The sequence below is a fragment of the Eretmochelys imbricata genome, chromosome 9 (genome assembly GCF_965152235.1).
Source record: "Eretmochelys imbricata isolate rEreImb1 chromosome 9, rEreImb1.hap1, whole genome shotgun sequence".
Lineage (NCBI taxonomy): Eukaryota > Metazoa > Chordata > Testudines > Cheloniidae > Eretmochelys > Eretmochelys imbricata.
In genome coordinates this window covers 32222557-32239086 of record NC_135580.1, presented here as the reverse complement: position 1 = coordinate 32239086, position 16530 = coordinate 32222557, and the positions used below count along the sequence as shown (strand labels likewise).

Sequence of the window (16530 nt, the reverse complement as noted above, 5' to 3'; positions counted from 1 at the left end):
TTTTTCCTTGAATAAATTAAAGCACATATCTATCTCAGGGGTGGGCAAACGTTTCGGCCTGAGGGCCACATCTGTGTGGGGAAATTGCATGCAGGGCCATGAATGTTGTGCTAGGGCAGGGGATTGGCATGTGGGAGGGACTGCGGAGTGTGGGAAGGGCTGTGGTATGCAGGAAGGGGCTACAGGCCGGGGGTTGGGGCACAGGAGGAGTGTGGTGTGTACAAAGGGGCTCTGGACAGAGGTTGGGGCGCGGGAAGGGTGCGGGATGTACAAGGGGGCTCAGGGCAGGGGGTGGGGTGCAGCAGGGGGTTGGGATTGGGGTGCAGGAGGGGTTCGGGGTGCAGGTTCCAGCCCACCGCCGCTTACCTGGAGCGGCTCCAGGGTGGCAACAGCATGCAGCGGGGCTATGGCAGGCTCCCTGCCTGCCCTGGCCCTGCCACACCCGGAAGTGGCCGGCACCACATCCCTGCGTCCCCTGGGGGAGGGGGAGCAGAGGCCTCTGCCACGCGCTTTCCTCGCCTGCGGGTACCTCCCACGAAGCTCCCACTGGCCACGGTTCCCCATTCCCGGTCAATGGGAGCTGCAGGGGGCGGTGCCTGGAGGCGAGGGCAGTGCATGGAGCCCTTTGCTCCCCCCTCCCCCAGGGGATGCAGGGATGTGGTGCCGGCTGTTTCCAGCAGTGGCGCGGAGCCCATGGCGCCACAGGGATGGCAATCCCAAAGGCCAGATTCAAAGCCCTGATGGGCTGGATCTGGCCTGCAGGCCGTAGTTTGCCCACCCCTGATCTATCTGTACTGAGTATTATACACAAAGGAAGTAGCAGTATTTCAGACAGTGTTGAAATCCTGAAGTTAGAGAAATTTTAAATGTTTTCATTTTGTCCATAAAATCCTATTTCCACACTGCTAGATACACCTGCAGTATTAGAGCTTTTTATTATTCAAATAGGGGTTGTATTAAATTATTACCTGTTGGCAAGCACTCCATTCACCTGAGTGATTACAGTAGATAACTGACCAAGACCTAACATGGACTTCACTACACCATGATAATGAATGATCTAGAAATGCAGATAGAATAGATCAAAATACACATCGTGTATAATCAAGAGATATCATGTTGGTAACTTCCGGGTGAATGTACATCAATTTTGTTTTTTCATTATTCTTTTAGATTTTTCTTGTTACGAATATGACATGAAAAGAAAAAGGTTTAAATAATTAATTACCACAGCTAAAAAGAATAACCAAATTCACACCAAAAAAATCAAATTTGAACAGAACTCCCTGGAAAAGAATCTCAGCTGATATCAGTAATTTCTAAGATGTGTTTCAGAACAAAGTAAAATGGGGGTTTTTTTAGTATATATGTTTGAGAACTGCTAGGGAAAGTTGTGAACAATAATGTGACAAACTCACTGTCATGGGGTAATATACCCCTGTGGCCCAGCAATCCAGGGGCTAATGCAGGTACTGCCAGCCAAAGCTGACTGGCAGCCTCACAGCAGCTGGAGAATAAAAGAGCTAGGAAGCAGAGGGTCAGGGCAGCTGCCAGAGGAGCAAGCAGGCTGTAGAGGAAAACTCTGACAGCAAGCTGCTGAGAAGCTGTGCAGAGACAGAATCCTGAGAGGACCGATCGGATCAACAGGCTGAAAAGCCTACAGAAATAGAGACCAAGAAAGGTAGGAAGGAACTCAGGGCACGTCAGGAGTTGTTGAGTCCTGATTTTCCCTGTCTGGCTTAATGGCCCTCAATTGGAACCCAGTGGAGTGGGTGGGCCTGAGTTCCCCTATCTATTTCTCAGAGACTTGAAAACTGAGGTTTCCAGACCCTCTGGGGACCAGTAACCACATGACCCCACCAAGAATAAAGGGAAAATTCCTGTGCCTCATTGGGACAGACTCAAGCAAGGGGAACCGACTGACTACCCTGCCAGAGTGAGCAAACGGTGCAATGCTCCACTTGGCCAAAGGGGGCGCTGTTGCATCAACACCCACACCCCCATACACATCTCAATTTCACTTTTAAATTAAATGTGTTTGGAAGCTAGAGAATGACTTGTTCCAGTTTTCCAAGTATTGTTTATAGTAACTCATCTGCAGTCATTGCAGCAGTGAACATGTTCATATTTTACATATATATTCTAAGCCTCTATCATATTTTTTTTGCCTTTTTGTTGGATCATGAAATAAGAATGTGTCTTTCATTTTACCTGGTCAGATTCCAGCTGAATAGCCCTGTCATAACAAGCTGTGGCATCTCTCAGCAAACCAATGCTTTCATGTTCAAGGATTTGTTCTTTGAGAGATGGCTCTGCTTTCCGAATTGCGCTGACCCCAGCTACTCCATCTGGCTCATGCATAGCAGCATATAATTTCTTTTTTCGAACATGGAAAATATTACAATTGAAAACATAAATCAAACACAGTGGTTCAGCTGTAAAGGCCAACGACAAGACATTTATATAATATGTTAAGAATCAAGCATGTTACTTAACTGTCATGTAAAACTGCTCCAAAGCAGAGTTCTTAGTCACAAGTTGTGACTCTAAGACATCACATAACTGAACAATAACATCTTTAGACATCTTAGAAGATTTTTTCTGGCCAAACTTCCACATGAACTTCAGTTATTAATTTTCATATGGCTCAATAACAACGATCTCATGTTACTGAATAGGTACCATATCAAATTTATTTGAAGCAACTTGCACAAAGGACAAAATAAAGTACTGTATTATGCAGTAAGTTGTATAATACAGAGTTGCAAATGTATATGACTCTTACACATCACAGAAGGAGTGTTCTAGATTATTTTTCAAACTAGGAAATCATTGGGCAATTTCAACCATGAGAAGAAGTGAACTCTAACAGGAATTCAGCTAACATATAAGTTAACTATGCCGCTTGAAAATAATTTTTCATCTTTGTAATATACACAGTGTGCACTCTTCCTCTATTTTAACATAAATTACTTCACTTTATTAAAAAGTTTCATAATTGTAATATTTTATTTATGTAAATCATGACTAGCTTTTATTTATTTTAAAAAGAAGGTCACATTCATTGAAAGACAAAACTGCTCTTTTTTGAAAAAAGAAAAGGATTACTTGTGGCACCTTAGAGACTAACCAATTTATTTGAGCATAAGCTTTCAAGAGCTACAGATCACTTCATCGGATGTACTCCTTTTCTTTTTGCGAATACAGACTAACACGGCTGCTACTCTGAAACCTGTCTTTTTGAAAAAAGGAGCCATTTTAGCGATAATTGTAGATTTTTATTTCATTTTCTTGTTTTCTTCTAATAAAGAGAATCCTCCTCCATCTTATCACATAAGCAGACATGATGAGAAGAGGGAAACAGCCCTTGCTGCTTGAAGATAGATAGATAACTGTCTATTGCTGCTTCAGACAGCAACAGCCTAACCACATCTGCAATCTTTGAGAAAAGACAAAGGGAGGGGAAACCTTAAGCGTTGACAACTCTAAACATGGCCTGTCTCTGTTTTCATCTTCATTTTAAATTAAATAAAAAATTAATTAAAACCTGCAAAAATCCAAGATGCTCCTGAATATTTTGTTTCTTTTCTGTGATGAATGATTCAAAGTGCATTACAGCCCTTGTGTATGCTTTAGAGCGAAAGGAAGCAGCAGCCAACGTATCCTGAGGTATGAGGTCTAGAAAACGTGTCACACTTTGATATTCTGCATAATCCTCACTTGATGCTATGGAATAAAACAGTTAAAGAAGTTTATCATCCAAGTTTCATTTATAAAGTTATTATTAAAGTTCAGTTCATCCATTACACCCAAATTAATCATTTAATTAAGAATAAAGTTTCTCTCTTCTATCAATATCAATTTCTTAAAAGCAATTTAGCGCATGTTCTTAAGATTTTCAAAGCAGCATATTTATATCAACTTAGTTTTATAAAAGATTTCTAAAAATAAATTCAAGATAAAAGAAGAAGTCTTAGAACATCTGTTTCTTACTTTATGAATCCATAGGTTTCTCAAAATAGCAGCTAGAAAACACTATGAGGATGGCAAGGGGATAGCGTTAGTTTGCTATACTAGCAAACTATCTTGGCAGTGATGTTCCATTCATATGTGGTCCTAATTTGAAGGGACATGTCTAAATGCTTATTTTAAGAATACAAAATTCCTTTTATATACAATACAAAGAACATCACTAACCTTTCAGATCCCCTCTGTCTTTGCTTGACTTACTAACAGTTTTCTCAGCAATAAGCATCTGGAATTTATGTCTCGCCCACTGTGTTAGATGATCAAGCATGGAAAACACTGTCTGTGTACTTAGTTGACTCAGATCTGATGCACTATCCTGCAGTCTTCTAGTACACAGGTCATCGTGTTTGAGAACAGCCATGATCTCTGCATATACCTACACAGAGGTTAATATGAAAAAAATCGAAAAGCTTTTAGTTTCATCATAAAGTCTGCAAAATATTAAGAGACAACAGATGAAACAGAGGTCAACCTAGAAATATTAGACACTGTAACAGCATTTGTTAAGTGTTGGCAGTGTTTTTGGGACAGTATAGAGTTCTTGCCCCAAGGGCCTAAAGACAGATAGAAAAGAAAAGATAAAAAGGAAAGTGTACCAGTAAGTATTGTACATGGAAAAAGACACAGGAAACATGGTGAAGCATTTTGAACAGCCTTATGAAGAACAGATTACTGTTCAGCTAAGTGTCTTCAGAATACAGGTAAGTAAATGGTGCTTCCATACAAGTCAGACACACACTAACTTAAGTAAAATGACTAACAAGATAACTATTGGTTAGGGGATCACGGGGTGGCTAGTTTTAATTTTATTTGTGCTTTTATTGGGGTTAATGAGATGCTGCTAGATCTGTTGACCAAGATGTAAGTATGGTTGTTGAGAAAATATTCCCTCCCTCCCTCCCCCCCCATACATGTGAAGAATTTGGCAGTTTATGACGGAGAAAACAATGGAAGTTTTCAGAAATGGAACATGCAAGTAGAGACATCTTAACTAACTATAAGATTATAAAACATAGTTAAGTCTGATTAATTTGCAATTCCCTTCTCACAGTTTTGTAGGGCTGGAAGGGACCTAGAGAAGCCATCAAGTCCAGCCTCCGTATTGAGGCAGGACCAAGTAAACTAGACCATGCCTGACAGGTGTTTGTCCAACATATTCTGAAAAATCTTGAATGATGAAGATTGCACAACTTCCCTTGGAAGCCTATTCCACAGCTTAACTACTGTTATAGTTAGAAAGCTTTGTCTAATATCTAACCTAACGCCTGGTCTACACTACGGGGTTAGGTCGAATTTAGCCACATTCGGTCGATTTAAAAATGACTGCGTCCACACAACCAACCCCATTCCGTCGACCTAAAGGGCTCTTAAAATCGACTTCTGTACTCCTCCCCGACAAGGGGAGTAGCGCTAAAATTGACCTTGTTGGGTCAAATTTGGGGTAGTGCAGACGCAAATCAATGGTATTGGCTTCCAGGAGCTATCCCAGAGTGCTCCATTGTGACCGCTCTGGACAGCACTTTGAACTACGATGCACTAACCAGCTACACAGGAAAAGCCCCGGGAACTTTTGAATTTCATTTCCTGTTTGGTCAGCATGGCGAACTCAGAAGCACTCAGCAGCACAGGTGACCATGCAGTCCCCCCAGAATCGTAGAGCGTAGAATGTTTCTATGTTCCTCCTATCATCTCAGTCCCTAAGGTTATCGCAGATTAGAAGGCAAAAAAAACACACTCGCGATGACATGTTTTCCGAGCTTATGCAGTCCTCCCGCACTGATAGGGCACAGCTTAATGCATGGAGGCATTCAGTGACAGAGGCCAGGAAAGAATTAAGTGAGCGCGAAGAGCGGAGGCAGGACACAATGCTGAGGCTAATGGGGGAGCAAACGGACATGATGAAGCGTCTGCTGGGGGAGCAAACAGACATGATGAAGCATCTGTTGGAGCTGCAGGAAAGCCAACAAGAGCACAGACGCCCGCTGCATCCACTGTATAACCGCCTACCCTCCTCCCCATGTTCCATAGCCTCCTCACCCAGATGCCCAAGAATTGCAGGGTGGGAAAGGCTCCGGGCACCCAGCCACTCTATTCCAGAGGATGGCCCAAGCAACAGAAGGCTGTCATTCAAACAGTCTGATTTTTAGTGTGGCTACAATAAGAAATGTGGCCTTGTCCTTCCCTCCTCCCCGACCCCACCCAGGCTACCTTGTCCATTATCTCTTTTTTTTTTTTTAATTAATAAAGAAAGAATGCATGGTTTCAAAACAATAGTTACTTTATTTCGAAGGATGGAGGGTGGTTGGCTTACAGGGAATTAAAATCAACAAAGGGGGTGGGTTTGCATCAAAGAGAACCACACACAACTGTCACACCGAAGCCTGGCCAGTCATGAAACTGGTTTTCAAAGCTTCTCTGATGAGCAGCACGCCTTGCTGTGCTCTTCTAATTGTCCTGGTGTCTGGCTGCTAAAAATCAGATGCCAGGCGATTTTCCTCAACCTCCCACCCCGCCATAAACATCTCCCCTTTATTCTCACAGATATTATGGAGCACACAGCAAGCAGCAATAACAATGGGAATGTTGGTTGCGCTGAGGTCTGACCTAGTCAGCAAACAGCGCTAGCGAGCTTTTAAATGTCCAAAGGCACATTCTACCACAATTCTGCACTTGCTCAGCCTATAGCTGAACTGCTCCTTACTACTGTTTAGGCTTCATGAGCCATGGGAGCAAGGGGTAGGCTGGGGTAGGTGCGACCGCGCGGTCCTGCCGGCTGGGAGAGCAGCCTGAGGCAGAAGCCTCCAGCTTGCATGATATTCCAGGCAGGACTGAATCTCCAGGAGACAAAACTTAAAGAAGAGAATGACCTGGAGTTTCTGGCTCCCATTCGGTGCTCTAAGAGGAGAATAGCCATGTCTGTCCAGGAGCCCCGATCGACCTCACTGAGGTCTGCCAGGAGCACCCAGGAGATGTACAACAGCTATCAGTTCAATTGCACCTCAGCCACAAAGGCAAGGAGCTGCTGCTGTTTAGCAATGCAGTACAGCATCTGCCAGCAGCACCCAGGAGACGTACAGTGACAGTGAGCTGAGCTCCATGCTTGCCGTGAGCTGAGCTCCATGCTTGCCGTGGTATGGCGTCTGCACAGGTAACCCAGGAAAAAAGGTGCAAAACAATTGTCTGCTTTTGCTTTCACGGAGGGAGTGAGGGAGGGAGGCCTGACGACATGTACCCAAAACCACCCGCGATAATGTTTATGCCCCATCAGGCATTGGGAGCTTAACCCAGAATTCCAATGGGCAGCAGATACTGCAGGAACTGTGGGATAGCTACCCACAGCGCACCACTCTGTAAGTCAATGCTAGCCATGGTACTGAGGAAGCACTTTGCGACTTAATATGCTTAGTGTGGACATACGCAATCAACTGTATAAAATCGGTTTCTAAAAATCGACTTCTATAAAATCGACCTAATTTTGTAGTGTAGACATACCTTAAATCTCCCTTGCTGCAGATTAAGCGGATTACTTCTTGTCCTGACTTCAGTGGATGTGGAGAACAACTGATCACAGCACTTTATAATACCCCTTAACATATCTGAAGACTTATCAGATGCCCCATCAGTTTTCTTTTCTCAAGACTAAACATGCCCAGTTTTCTTAACCTTTCCTCATAGGATAGGTTTTGTAAACCATTTATAATTTTTGGTGCTCTCCTCTGGACTCGCTCCAATTTGTCTACATCTTTCTTAAAGTGTGGCACCCAGAATTGGAGACAGTGCTCCAGCTGAGACCTCACCACTGCAGAGTAGTGTGGGATAATTACGTCTGACATACAACAGTTTTATTACTACACCCCAGAATATTAGTCTTTTTCACAACTACATCACACTGTTGACTCATATTCAATTTGTGATCCACTCTAACACACAGAACGTTTTTAGCACTACTACTACTTAGAGATGTATTTGCCATTTTCTACTTTTGCATTTGATTTTTCCTTCCTAAGTGTAGTATTATGTACTTGTCTTTACTGAATTTCATCTTGTTGAATTCAGACCAATTTGTCACGGTCATTTTGAATTCTAATCCTGTCCTCTGTGCTTGCAATCCCTTCCTGCTTGGTGTCATCTGCAAACTTTAGAAGCATACTTTCGTCTCTGTTATCCAAGTCATTAATGAAAATACTAAATAGTACCAGACCCAGGACTGACCCCGGTGGGACACCACTACATATGTCCTCCCAGTCTGACAACAATCCATTGATAACTACTCTTTGAGTATGGCCTCTCAACCAGTTATGCACCCACCTAATAATAATTTAATCTAGACCATATTTCCCTAGTTTGCTTATGAGACTGTCATGTGGGACTGTGTCAAAAGCCTTACTAAAATCAAGATACATCATGTCTACTGCTTCCCCCCATCCATTAGGTCAGTAACCCTGTCAAAGAAGAAAATTAGTTTGGTTTGGCATGATTTGTTTTTGAGAAATCCATGATGGCCATTCCTTATAGTCCCATTATCCCCCACGCACTTACAAACAGATGTTCCAATATCTTTCCAGGTATCAAAGTTAGGCTGACTGGTCTACAATTCCCTGGATCCTCTCTGTTCCTCTTTTTAAAGATAGATACTATGTTTCCTGTTCTTCAGTCCTCTGGGACCTCACCTGTCCTCCATGAGTTCTCAAACATAAATGCTAATGGTTCCAAGATTGCTTCAGCTAGTTCCTTAAGTATCCTGGCATGAATTTCATCAAGCCCCGCTAACTTTAATGTATCTAACTTTTCTAAATATTCTTTAACCTGTTCTTCCCCTATTTTGGCTTGCATTTCTTCTCCCTTCAGCATATTCTATAGCAATACTAAGGGCCAGATTCATTCTCCAGTTTCTCTCAGGAAAAATAAAAAAAAACCCAAAACCACACGCACAGAAATGGAACCCAGCCTACAGGCTCCTAATAACAAGAAGTCCACACAGAAGGGTTGTGGCACAAGACACATGAATGCTGCTCTACAGGGGGACTTGTGGCCAACCAGCTTTTTCCCCTACAGGACAGAGCACCCCGAAGATGCACCAATCCAATTTACTCCGTGGGCAGGGTGTGGAATGCCTATTTCCTCCTTCTACCACTCTAGCTCCTGATGCTGCTGCAGCCCTAATGGATCCATAGCCTCCCCGCTTCTGAGGTCAAAGCACAGTAGACTACTCAGAGGAAATAGTTTCTCTGTGGAGCTGGTGCATCACCTATCAACAGTAACTTTTAAGACTTACTCAAAGCCTGGCTGAATATTTATATTATTCATGCAGTAGAGTGTTAAATACCTATATTGTTTCCTTATATTGAGCCCTTCAAATATACTGTTATGCTGCTTCAATTTTAATTCTTATGAAGAATGTACAGAAAAACATCATCTCACCTCCTGTTGGTCCTCCTGATTGCATCCCAATAAAACATAGACAAGAATGTGTGGAAGAAGGTAGATCGTCACTTTGAAGTCATTCTTCATCATAATACTACAGCAGCTGAAAACTTTGCTGGCAAGATCATGTCGCACCTGTAACAAAAACTGTATTTTTCAGGAAGAGTGGTTTTTGTAGGTAAAACGTATGTGGCTAGCAGAATTGTTGGAAGTCTTAGACAACGTATAAAAATACAGTTCTTGTTACTGCTGAAGATAAATTATCCCATCCAATTTATTGATACTCTCAGTCCAACGAACCATAGACAGATCATCAGACTTATACAAGCACAAGTGAGGGACTATCGTATGTGGGAGCTATGGATATAGGGAGGGAAATACATCAGCATTGCTACTGTGCTGAATGTTTTCAGGATTGGCACACTAGTATTAGTGTGCCATTGTGGAGTTGTGTCTACAAAGAGTTTCTGGAGAGCAGGACTCTTCACGCAGCCACAAGTAGAACCCCTTCCTCTATCCTACAAAGATGCCAAGGGAAGGGAGATATAGATCTATTCATACTTCTGTCAGAAAGCAGAAAAAGCCACTGTAGCTGTAGTTAGGGTGGCTCCCTCTTAAAAACAAAGTTTTGTAAGTATCACCTACATATGATGGCATGGGTGTGGGTGGTAAAAGAAGGACAACATAGATGGTTTCTATGTGCTGGGATTGTGCAACTACAGGGATATGAAAAAGGTGACAGGCTTCCTTCCCTACATTTCTGAGAAGGAGATTTGAGGTTTATATCTTACCTCAGAAACACTTGAGATATTAGTGCTCCTGGCAACTAATAACGTATTTAACATTTCTAGTTTTCTAAAATCTACAGAGAGGAGTTAAGATCTTGTTAAAGCCAAAAGCTTGAAAGAATCTTAACTATGGTGATGCCAATATGCCTCCACAACAAGTGACAGATCTAGCAACAAAAAAATTCATATTATACATAAGGACTGTGGATGGGGACTTGGGTGTGCCTTGGTGATACAGAAAGTGCTGTAATTAGTGCTAAAATCATGCCTGTAATCAAAAAGGCTAATCCCTCAAAGGGCTAAGTATCCTTAGCCTCTACTAAAACAACAAGGAGTCCTTGTGACACCTTAGAGGCTAACAAATTTATTTGGGCATAAGCATTCGTGGGCTAAAACCCACTTCATCAGATGCATGGAGTGAAAAATACAGTAAGCAGTATATATATTACAGCACATTGAAAGATGGAAGTTGCCTTACTAAGTGGGGGGTCAGTGCTAACAAGGCCAATTCAATTAAGGTGGAAGCAGCCTATTCTCAACAGTTGACAAGAAGGGGTGAATATCAGAGTAAAAATTACTTTTGTAGTGCTAACGAGGCCAATGCAATCAAGGTGGACGTCGCCCATTCCCAACAGTTGACAAGAAGGTGTGAGTATCAGCAGAAGGAAAATTACTTTTTGTGGTGACCCTCTGCTGATACTCATACCTTCTCGTCAACTGTTGGGAATTGTCGACGTCCACCTTGATTGCATTGGCCTCGTTAGCACTGACCCCCACTTGGTAAGGCAACTCCCATCTTTTCATGTGCTGTAATATATATACACTGCGTACTGTATTTTTCACTCTATGCATCTGATTAAGTGGGTTTTAGCTCATGAAAGCTTATGCCCAAATAAATTTGTTAGTCTCTAAGGTGCCACAAGGACTCCTCATTGTTTCTGTTGATACAGACTAAAACGGCTACCACTCTTATCCTCTACTGATTGCAATGGAAGTTAAGCGCACTAATTATCTCATCTAATTGGGCCTAAGTGAGGTTTTTGCCCATAGCTTTTCCTCATTTCTTTAACAGACAGAATTTGATTAAGACTAAATATACTCCACACACATATTAGTATACTAGCTCACCAGTTATCTTTTCATTCAAATACATAAAGCACACTCATAGCAATTACCTTTGTTATAAGATAACCTGCCCAGGTTGCTGACCATTCTGCAAAATTGTTGCCTAATTTGCTTAAGTAAATTGGCTTCTTCATCTTAGACCAGTTTACAGCCTTCTGGTAACTCTTGTATCTGTAATTTTAAAATCCAAATTTAGTAAACAGGTATTGTTTTCCTATGTGGAAGAAAGGATACAATCCACAAGTAACCAGGAAAGAGAGTTGAAGTTAGCTTCTATGTTTTCATAAGGATCAAAAAATCTCTAGCATACAGTATTTAAAAAGGCTTGAATCCTATTGGAGTCCATACTTGTACTTTAATGAAAAAAAGAGATAGGGATGATTTCATAGCAATTTTTAAAATCTCACTTTGGAGGACAAACTGCCAGGCCTGAATGTGTTATCTGTGCACAGAATATTTTCCTTTGTGATTTGCAAGTCACTGAAGGATTTAAATATTCAAGTGAGAGACAAGTCAGCATTATGCAGAAAGAATAGGGCGAGATTTGAGTTTTATACCTATGCACATTGCTTCCAGGGAGGTTAGCAAGAGTGGCATGCACATAAACAAAACCTAATTATTGCTAACTTGGAGAAAGATTTATTTTAAAAGCTGTACTCCAAAGATTTATTTAAATGACACATACCGTGTATTTAAGTGAGGCTCCAGTATTTCCTGAACATGCTCAGGAAACCTCCTCCAAAGCCTGGAGCCTGGACAGTCAGTGTTTGTCTCTCTACAGTCATAGATGGATAGTAATTCCTAAAAACGTATTAACAGAAATACCATCTTTTAGAACGGCAAATTACTCAGAATTCTAGTAGCCATATGGGATTTGAGGAGTTAAAAACTCCTACAGTTTCCTGAATCACATACTAAGCCCACCAATATTTTAAGTGAAATATCAGAAAGATCAAATATATAAATATGTTCCTTTAAAATGTTTGTTGAACAGATTCCGCATTTCAGTGTAACAAAGAAAAAACTCAATAATAAAAACAGATGATCTAACAAACATGCTGCCTTACCTGAATGGCATACGCTGCAGAATCTTGAGCACGGACATTATCAGCATAAGCCATGAATGCTCTGGTTAGTTCCATTAATAATCCATGGCCAAAATTTGGATCCTCCACTCCAGCCTCAGTGACAAACAAAAGATCAAATTTATTTAACAGGCTGGCTACTGTCTCAAGAAAGAACTTTAGTCTATCACTTTGGTTTCAAGTTGGGTTTAGATGAGAAAGGAGGCTGATGTTTGATGACATCTGGCCCACAATTCACATTCACTTTCAAAGGGAACTGGGGGGCCTAACTCACTTAGACCCTTTAGAAAATCCCGATCTGAAGGGAAAAAAGCTCTACGCAATACACAGTGAGAGAATAAATTTTTCAGTTTCTGGGGAAATGGATTGAAAATTAGTTGCTGAATTGTCTTAATCTCAAACTGTACACATCACAAGACTACCACAATACTGACAGACTTGCAAGTCTCTATGAAATAGCCTCAGGTTTGGAATAGCAAACATATTCAGGACTGAGGTACTTTGAGAGTTTTGGTGACTATTGCCCACACCATGATTAAATCAAGCCAGTACTATTAGTCCTTCACTTCCATGAGGAGTACATTCACTTTCAATTCATGGTCAAATCCTGAAAGGTGCAGAGCATCTACTGAGCTTTTGCCACACCCAATGATTTCAGCACCTCTTAGGGTTTAGCCCTAAATGAAGTGCTTGAACAATTCCTCACTAATGGAATTAGTTATTACAAAATCACTATAAAATATAGCACAAATCGAAATCTTTACTCATGGAAGTGAGTGACTGACAAAAAGTGTCTGCTGTCCATATTTGAGATAATATTTCTGTACAAGTAACTTGCAAAATAGCTGTCTGCACTGTTTAGCTCTAGATAGTGCCAGGAGCTTAATTTTCAGGAAATTTCTCCACCCACAAATTTTATAATGAAGACATTCATATTTAAAAAAAAAAAACAACCCATACACTCCCTGTCATTCTACTTCCATTAAACCACATTATTGATTTTAATGTTCATCACATTTTCCACTGGTCTCATATTTAGACATAAATTTTACAAAATGGTGCCTAGGGACAGAGCCTCATGACTCCAATTAAGGTTACCCAGAGCTGCACAGCTGTGTCCCTGCATAATACTTTATAAATGCATCCTTCAGAGTTGACATTGCTCTGAAGCATAACAGTTTTCTGACACTCAGAAATGTTTACATGTACAATGAAACACCAGCATTATGTCACTGATTTGAAAAAGTATCCGAGTTTTGTTTTTAATTGAATTATAAACTGATTTAGTCTCTCAAGAACTCTATTTTAAATGTCTTAACAGAGCATTTTGTGGAACCACCAGGGACGAGTATTGAGATTCACCTACCTTAAGTCAATTAACAGCTTTTAATAAAACTTGATGCTTTCAATTTGTGCCATTCTGCAACATTTCACTACCCAACCAACTATTTAATTCAACACAACATTTCTCTTCTGACTGCAGTTTCAAAAGTTCACAGTATCATATTATAGAAACTCCAATGTAATGCTCCTTACCACAAATGTAAAATTGTTTCCTTGGGTTTCACTTGTTGAAAAGTCCAGTCTACCTGGATCTATGGCTCCCAGCTCACCTAAACATTCTCCACATAGCAGTCGGGCATGAGAGTTTGCATCCTGACAGCCAATTAAAAGTACAGTTACCAACTGGGAGATGACTGGCTCCACAGTTTCACTGTCTGTTGCATATTTTATCAATTTTTCCTAAGAAATTGAAAGAGGAAAAAAAAAGAAAACAGATAATCAATTATAAGTGTGGATATAGCAAAGTTTACCTTATGGGGAAACAACAGTAAAAGATAATCTTTCCTTCATATTTCACCATTCCATAACCCTTTGTCATCTCCTGCCTGTCTTGTTTAATCTATGGCTCAATTCTTGCATCGTCTACGTGCAATGCTTACTCACATCAGAAGTAAATGGTAGTACTCATGTGACTAAGAGACACAGGATCTGTCCCCCAGTTTGTCTCCTACTCATTATCTATAAAGAATTGCACACTTCTATGGTACTGTAGAAACAAAAATTTGATTTGTGGGGGCTAGGACATGGCACTAGGCCCAGTGCCTTTTTGTAAAGCCTGGCTCCAATTCATTAAACAAAACAGATACTGTCCCACACATTACTTTAAACCTTATTCTTATCTATTTAATTTTGTTAAATAACTTGTTAACCACACAACTGCACATAATTACAGGAATGATTTGTCCTAATGAGAAATAACACAGCCCAATATTCCACCACAAAAGAGAGCTAATCTGACAGCCATTTATTAATGTATCAACACAACAAAAGTCATAACACATAAGGACAACTTACAATCTCTTATCTGGCTTCATAAATTAGAGGAAATGCCTTGATATTACTCATGCCCATCTGTAAATAGTTCTGGCATTAGTGAGTATATATGAAAATACATTCTCTCATCCATCAACCACTTTGTAACTGTACTTGTGCACAATATGGTTGAATTAGAAAATGCAGCAAAGGGCTGAAGTGTTAAATGCCTTTTTTGCTTAAGTTGCCACCAAAAAGGTTTGTAGTAAACGAATGACAAACATAAAACAGGTAGGATCTGAAGCTAAAATAGGGAAATAACAAGTTAAGAATTACTTAAGGCAGGGGTTCTCAACATTTTTCTTTCTGAGGCCCCCCCTAACATGCTATAAAAACTCCACAGCCCAACTGCGCCACAACTGTCTTTCTGCATATAAAACCAAGGCTGGCATTCAGGGGTAGCAAGCAGGGCAAGGGCTGACTTAAGTTATGGCAGTGGTTTGCACTAGAAAATTAGGTTGTCTTAACTAGATCACTTGGGGCTTGAAAATGCACATCCCAGAGCAGCGTAGTTAAGCTGGCTGAAGTCCCTGTGTAGACAGTGCTAGGTTGATGGAAGAATTCTTCCATCAACTTAGCTACCACCTCTCAGGGAGGTGGATTGCCTATGCCAACAGGAGAACCCCTCCTGTCAGCCTAGGGAGTGTCTACACTGAAGCACTCTTGTGGCACAGCTGCAGCCGCGCTGTTGTAGCGCTGAAGTATAGACATTCCTTATGCTGATGGGAGGGGTTCTCCTATCACTGTAGTAAATTCACCTCCCCAGAGGGGGTAGCTAGGTTAACGGAAGAAGTCTTCCATCAGTCTAACACTGCTTACATTAGGACATATGTTGGCTTAGCTACATTGCTCAGTGGACATAGCTGAATCCATTAAAGTTTCTAATGTAGATCAGCAATTAGTCAAGTTAGAGGTCTTTAAGTTGGCAGGGGCTGATGAAATACATCCTAGAATACTCAAGGAACAGGTTGAGCCATTAGTGATTATCTTTGAGAATTCATGGAGGACAGGAGAGATCCCAGAAGACTGGAAAAGGGCAAATATCTATAAAAAGGGAGGAAAGGACAACCCATGGAATTACAGACCAGTCAGCTTAACTCTCATACCCAAAAACGGAGAGAATAATCAAACATTTGATTTGTAAGCACCTAGAAGGTAAGGTGATAAGTAACAGCTAACATGAATTTGTCAAGAACAAATCATGTCAAACCAAGCTAATACCGTTTTTTGACAGGGTAACAAGCCTTGTGGATGGAGGAAAGCAGCAGATGTGATATATCTTGACATTAGTAAGGTTTTTGATACTGTCTCACATGACCTTTTCACAAGCAAACTAGGGAAATATAGCCTAGAGAAACCTATTATAAGGTGGGTGCACAACTGGTTGGAAAAACATACTCAGAGTAGTTACCAATTGCTTACAGTCAAGCTGGAAGGGCATATAGAATAGGGTCCCGCAGTGATCCGTCCTGGGTCAAATTCTATTCAGTATCTTCATAAATGATTTGGATAATGGCATAGAGAGTACATTTAGTTTGTGGACAATACCAAGCTGTTAAGAATACGCGAGTGCTTTGCAGGACAAAATTAGAATTCAAAATGATCTGGATAAGTCGAATGTTGGACACTACTTGAGCCCTGGACTGACCGTTGACTAGCCAGTCGTCTAGATAAGGGTAGACTTACACCCCTAACCTCCTCAG

General features: G+C 41.1%; 1 protein-coding gene across 3 annotated transcripts in view; it reads right to left on the bottom strand.

Moving 5' to 3' along the window:
- Positions 1 to 16530, bottom strand: part of ATR (ATR checkpoint kinase) — an 81492-nt gene that overhangs the window by 29346 nt on the left and 35616 nt on the right. For 2 of the 3 annotated variants that reach the window (XM_077826303.1, XM_077826306.1), the window contains exons 22-30: positions 13988 to 14194; positions 12434 to 12547; positions 12052 to 12167; positions 11417 to 11537; positions 9451 to 9588; positions 4198 to 4405; positions 3548 to 3726; positions 2212 to 2376; positions 969 to 1060 (exon numbers count right to left, since the gene is read on the bottom strand). In XM_077826303.1, coding sequence (XP_077682429.1) covers positions 969 to 1060; positions 2212 to 2376; positions 3548 to 3726; positions 4198 to 4405; positions 9451 to 9588; positions 11417 to 11537; positions 12052 to 12167; positions 12434 to 12547; positions 13988 to 14194 — 1340 coding nt within the window. The remainder of the gene's footprint in view (positions 1 to 968; positions 1061 to 2211; positions 2377 to 3547; positions 3727 to 4197; positions 4406 to 9450; positions 9589 to 11416; positions 11538 to 12051; positions 12168 to 12433; positions 12548 to 13987; positions 14195 to 16530) is intronic. The other variant, XM_077826305.1, reaches the window with a different exon arrangement.